Raw genomic sequence first — 5,462 nt, forward strand, 5'->3', positions numbered from 1 at the left:
GGTGGCATTTTTTCTCATATTCTGTAACCTTATTACCTGTGCGGTTTTCGGCCCGGTTTCTCTTATAAACAGGGTCAACTTGTTTAGGTTTTCGATCCGGTTTTCCTTATTAACTGGATCGGCCAAAGTTAAGGGGTGACTCTTGGCTTTGGTAGCTTTTTGAGCAATACATTCAGGTGGGGGTCCTCTTCCCCCCCCGGTGACCGTTCAAAAAAAAGTGCCTGTGATAGTCCAATTTGCCAGGCTGGCTTAATTTTTTCATTTACTCAAATATCTTTGACATGCAATACGGATGCGCAAAAGGGAGAGAGCAGCAATGAACACTGAAGATATGGCAATACTATTTACGAAGAACCAAACGTTTGGACATGAAAAATGAAGGTGGATACTGCAAAAGTCTTTTTGACATCTAACTACTAGTAGGGGGGTTTTCATAAAATGCACATCAAGTGGCATGGGATCCCTCCACGTGAATCTGTACCATGGCCCAGATTCGTTTTTCTGTTTTTGCACCACAAGCTGCTTTTCTATTGTAGTCGCTCCGGGATCTTTGCAGTTGCAGCCGTAGCTAGAGGAAATGGGCACTTCCTTTGGTGGCCAAAAAATTAGCCTATGTAGGATGCCAGTGATCGAGGTAACATCCTTTGATGCTGCGAACTAAGATACAAGTGGATTCGTGCACTCTTTTCGCCTTTCAGAATGGAGAGATGCGAGTAATAAAACCCTGAATGTTGCACCTTTCAGTTCACGAAACAAGTCAGACGACCGACAGCTGGCCAATTTTGTTTCATCAGATCTCTCAAGTCAGTGTCAGGCAGATATCCAGATCTCTGAATTTCGTTGTACCCTTGCTCTCTCGTAGATTTGCCCAAAATCCACTACCTAGGGCATGCACAAATACACCCAGACAGGGCTCTCCATCATGCCCAACCTATCCGACAGCTAAGTTGAGAACGAGCAAGCAAATCTATGGTGTAAATACATTACCTACGAGCTGATAATAACATGTGAATCGCCTCCGCGTGCAGCCAGGCAGAGTGACATAAGCCCACAGGACAACCCCGGGCACCCTGCAGTGATGCAGCAGGCACGACACCTCCAAGTGATATTCACTGCTTGATCAATAATAAGCTATATTTCTCAAAAAAAAAAAAAGCTATATATCCACACTGTGAACGAACAACAAATCAGGAATTAACAAACACTGTCCTGAGTGCAGCAAAGACGCTTCGTATTCACTAGAGGATTCTTCTTATAGATCTACAACTGTGAGCCTCCTACATAATTTATCAGATGGAGCAGAGGAGCACAGCTTCGTTTTCAGGAAGTATAGGTGTCTGGGAGAGTGAACTCCGAGAGAGGCATCTTGCCTCGGATCATTGCGCCGGCGTTTGGCATGATGTGCCAGTGGAGGACAAGCTGAACTTTCTTGCCCCGCAGACTGGTCCCCTGATGACGAAGACGAATCGTGTCAAAGAGGAATCCAGGACATGTAACAAAATGGACAAAGAGTGGAGCTTTACCTGGTCAGTCAGGGGATACTTGCTCTTCACCTCCACTTGGACATTTGCCTCCTCTTTGTCAGGTATTATCTTGTCCCATAATGAAACCTGTCAATTGTAATGAAGTGAATATAAGCATGGTTCACGATCACCCCCTACTGTCTTCTTAATGAGATGCAATTTACACTACTTGGCAAAAGAAAGGAAGATATTCTGAGTGATGATTAAAGGGCATCCTGACAAAATATTACACATATTCTAAGCAGATCTCTTATGCCAAGGTGACAAGAGGAATACTTCAGATTTGAAGCTTTGGTTAATTACACAGTTGGATGTTCTTGGAAAATACGGATAGTAGCAGAACAAATTGTAGGCCAGGATTAAATACGAATATTAGCATACCTGGTTCAGGGAATTCTTTGCGGTTTCATACTCCGCCGTCACAAAGGCAAAGACCTGATAAAAAAAAAGCAATTAAGTTGCTACCAAAACCACGTCACTTATTTTGGAATGGAGGGAATAGCTTCCTACAATGTGAAGTGGAGCAAATAACTAACAATGTCATCTGAAAAAGACATGGAGGTGGTAGTGCATTCGAACTACAGTATTTTTTATCTACGTCGAATATATTTTCACATTGAGCGGTTTGTCAATACCATTCTAACAATACCTATGCTTCTGAATTAAGCATATTAGTAACGAATTGCTCAGTAACATTCCTTACCTGTTAACTATGAGGATGCATTTTCTTGTGTATCTATTTACTTACGAGCCATATCTACTACCATCACTAACTACTTTGCATAAATGACCATATGTGCTGCCAACATTTGAAAAAAAAAAGGATTGACAATAGGACGGCTTTTGGTGCAGAAAGACCGAAGACTATGAAAGTTTGCTCCTTGTGATGCTTGTGCAAGCAGACAGCAAAAAAAATGCCAGTGTAAAGCTTCATTAGAAAAACTATACTATCTAATTCCAATCTTGTTTCAAGGTCACTATCTATTTCTTCTGAAGATAACATGATCTTTTTTAGCATTACAAACACATGATGTATTTCCTTAAGTACAATTTTGCAGCATTCTACATGCTGACAAAATTGAGAAAGTATGGATTGAGAAATGACAACTTTCAGTACAGAAAGACTAAAGACTAGATGAAAGTGTTGTTCCTCTTGATGCTTTCTGCAAGCAACCAGCATTAAACTTACCACCTCATAAGAAATATCATACATTCTAATTATTATCTTGTTTCAAGGTCACTATCTATTTCTTCTGATGATACTGCGGTAGAAATTGGTAAACCTAGGTAAGCCTTCATTCAATATTGACTCAGTTTTTGCATATGTTACACTTGAGCAATATGACTTGTGATATGCACTTGTTATATTATTTGCCAGGCCCACAGATATATATAGTGTCAATATACTGAGCATCTACACATTCAGAAAACAGTTTAGCATTGCACATCCTACTGGAATGTAAATATCACCTGCTTTGTGTTCCACGTGAAAAGTGATTCCAAATTTGCAGATAGACTGAAGGTCAAGGTCACCTGTCACATTTGTTTTCAGAAATTTGTCAGTGGTGCTGCAGTAGAAGTAACATGGCATACATATAAAAGATGAATTTGCTTGCGGCATTGTGTCAATGAATGACGGTAATAGCACCTGTGCAACATAAAGGCAGTCGCAAATGTGCAGATTATGAGCTGTGAAATAATATTACTAAATTGATATTGATGACTCTTTTCAAGATTTTTTTTTTCACAAGGAACTGGTTTTGTTCAGCGACATGGCAACTGAATAATTGCCCAAGGGAAAACATTATATGTTGTAAAATGATGGCCGTATTTCTAGATATGAAACATGAAAAACAAAAGGGTGAAGTAAAAGCACAAACCTTGTCATTCCCATTGATCTGTTTGTGGAATCGATTTATCTTCGTAACCTACAAGAGCACAAGAGAATCAATAAGCAAAGTTTCACATGTAAAACAGGAACCAGCAAAGAGGTTGCAGGCGCGTTCCTCAACAAGAAAAACATTTGTCTGATAAAGCTTCACAGTGACCACAAGGCACAAGCCATGGAATCTGAACCCAACTTTTACACAACTTGTAAAAGCCTAAACACTAGTAGAATGCTAGATAAACGAATCAGTGTGCAGATACTTGACCCATCCTAAAATGGCCAAGCTGCATCCCGACAGATCGGTGAATTCGCGGACGCAGAACCGGTCAGATCCCCCACAAGTTCACCCCCACCGGCCAACGACGACGTCCAGCCCTCAACCCTACCAGGATTCCTGACAGAATTGCGGAATTTGGCGTGACTGGAGACATGACTGCCACTAATCGCGGAACAGATTCAGGTGAACGCTCGCGGTTCAGAGGGCTTGACTGCAGGCTGCTGTAAAGAAAGGAGAGGAGAGAGGAGGGGCAGACGGCATACGTGGGCTTGGGCTTCGACGGAGGGGACGTGGAAGGCGTCGAGCGCGGAGGCGGCGGCGCAGGTGGCGATGAGGAGGAGCACCGCCGTCGTCGCCGCGGCCAGCAGCCGGGTCCCCCAGGAGTGCATCGCTCCAGCTCCGCTTCCTCTGGGCTCTATTTTTTTTTTTTTTTACTTCTGGGGCGTTGGGATATGAACGACGAGCCACGTATGCGCCCTCGGACAGTCGTCCGATTCGAGAACCAACGGCTGAGAAAGGTGCGCGCCACGTGTTCCCTGTGATACAATTGGGCCACGTGTTTTGCTCTTCGCAAGAACTGAATTCCACACTTCGAGTCTGGTCAAAGAAGAGTCACGCTGTGAATGGGCCGGTGTTACCCATTGGGCCATTAGCCCGGCCCATAATTTTAAGGTCGATATGTGTCTGTCCTCTTGGTCGGCTTCATAGGAAAATTGGGCCGTAGAGCCGGTCACAATCAGCCCACCGGGACAAATGGTTTGTCCAGTTTTTTTTTAAGTTTGGTTTGTCCAAGGTTTATTTCTCAACAGTGATTCACATCGATCTAAATATCTCGTTGGCACGAACAAGCAAGGGCTTGCGCCGCCGTCGCTAGGAATTTTTTAGTCACCTCGCCTCCGACTATCATCTTGGCGCCTAGTGATGGGGGGTCTCGCATCTTAAAAGTACTACGGTCTTTTTTTACCCAAAAGTACTACGGTCTTTGTCATCGTCTAGCGATTATTCGGATCTGATGAGTTTAGGTTGGTGTGTCAAACTTTTTATGTTGGTTTGAATCTTTGTGAGGTTGAAGTATTTCATCGACATCATGATGAAGATTCTGTGATCCGACATATTGCACTTCTAGGGGATCATCCCTGGCCCAAGTACGCTCACCGACCAAGGCTTCCCATCTTTTTGGATGGAAGACTCAATGTGCTTTCAAAACCATTATCGGTAATATTCGTGTGGGTGAAAGAGTGGCAAAATCGTTGTTCCAGTCCAATTGCAGCATTTTTACCGAAGTTTGTCGAGTATTTTTCTAACAGAGATTGATGCAGCAAAGGTATTTCCTAGAGATTTCATTGTAATTCTTAGTCATAGGAGTTACTTTGTATTTTCTTGGATTTTTATCTGAATTAGTGTATATATAATTGTTATGAGTATGAGTAAAATTGTAATTGTTTCTAAAAAAAGGTTTATTTCTAACAACCCGCCAATAATGGTGAGGGAGCACCCACTCAGCGTTGTAGACGCCGTTGGAGAAGTGGCGCTTACAGCGACCAGCAGAAAAAGAAATTATTTCTAACAACCCGGAAATAATGATGAGGGGAGCTCCTACTCGGCGCTGTAGGCGTCTGTTGGAGAAGTGGCGCCTACAGCAACCAGCAGCGGGCCAAGGCCCATTAAAACATTGCTAGTAACAATTTGCTCAACGCAGCAGCAGGAAAAAAATTAAAGGCGAGAACAACTAGTTGATGAGCACTCTTTTGAGAGTCTCAGAATGATCAGCGTC

The 5,462-nt window shown here is 42.9% G+C and overlaps 1 protein-coding gene across 1 annotated transcript; it reads right to left on the reverse strand.

Annotated features, from left to right (window-relative positions):
* Positions 1-1,116: 1,116 nt before the first annotated feature.
* LOC119266776 (probable signal peptidase complex subunit 3) lies at positions 1,117-4,116 on the reverse strand. The gene is made up of 6 exons (XM_037548056.1): positions 3,952-4,116; positions 3,404-3,451; positions 2,994-3,056; positions 1,905-1,958; positions 1,524-1,610; positions 1,117-1,449 (listed from the first exon to the last, which is right to left on the reverse strand). Exons 1-6 carry the CDS (start codon positions 4,075-4,077, stop codon positions 1,321-1,323), a joined length of 507 nt encoding a protein of 168 aa, XP_037403953.1. The 5' UTR covers positions 4,078-4,116; the 3' UTR covers positions 1,117-1,320.
* Between the last annotated feature and the right edge of the window lie 1,346 nt (positions 4,117-5,462).

The sequence above is a fragment of the Triticum dicoccoides genome, chromosome 3A (genome assembly GCF_002162155.2).
Source record: "Triticum dicoccoides isolate Atlit2015 ecotype Zavitan chromosome 3A, WEW_v2.0, whole genome shotgun sequence".
Taxonomy (NCBI): Eukaryota; Viridiplantae; Streptophyta; class Magnoliopsida; order Poales; family Poaceae; genus Triticum; species Triticum dicoccoides.

What these genes read in the sequence shown, in the direction of transcription:
- LOC119266776 (XM_037548056.1), bottom strand. Translation starts at nt 4,077, where the DNA reads ATGCACTCCTGGGGGACCCGGCTGCTGGCCGCGGCGACGACGGCGGTG. An exon ending in AGATCAATGGGAATGACAAG is followed by an intron (nt 3,057 to 3,403) that starts GTTTGTGCTTTT and finishes CAAATGTGACAG; the next exon opens with GTGACCTTGACCTTCAGTCT. An exon ending in AGTATCCCCTGACTGACCAG is followed by an intron (nt 1,450 to 1,523) that starts GTAAAGCTCCAC and finishes CTTCGTCATCAG; the next exon opens with GGGACCAGTCTGCGGGGCAA.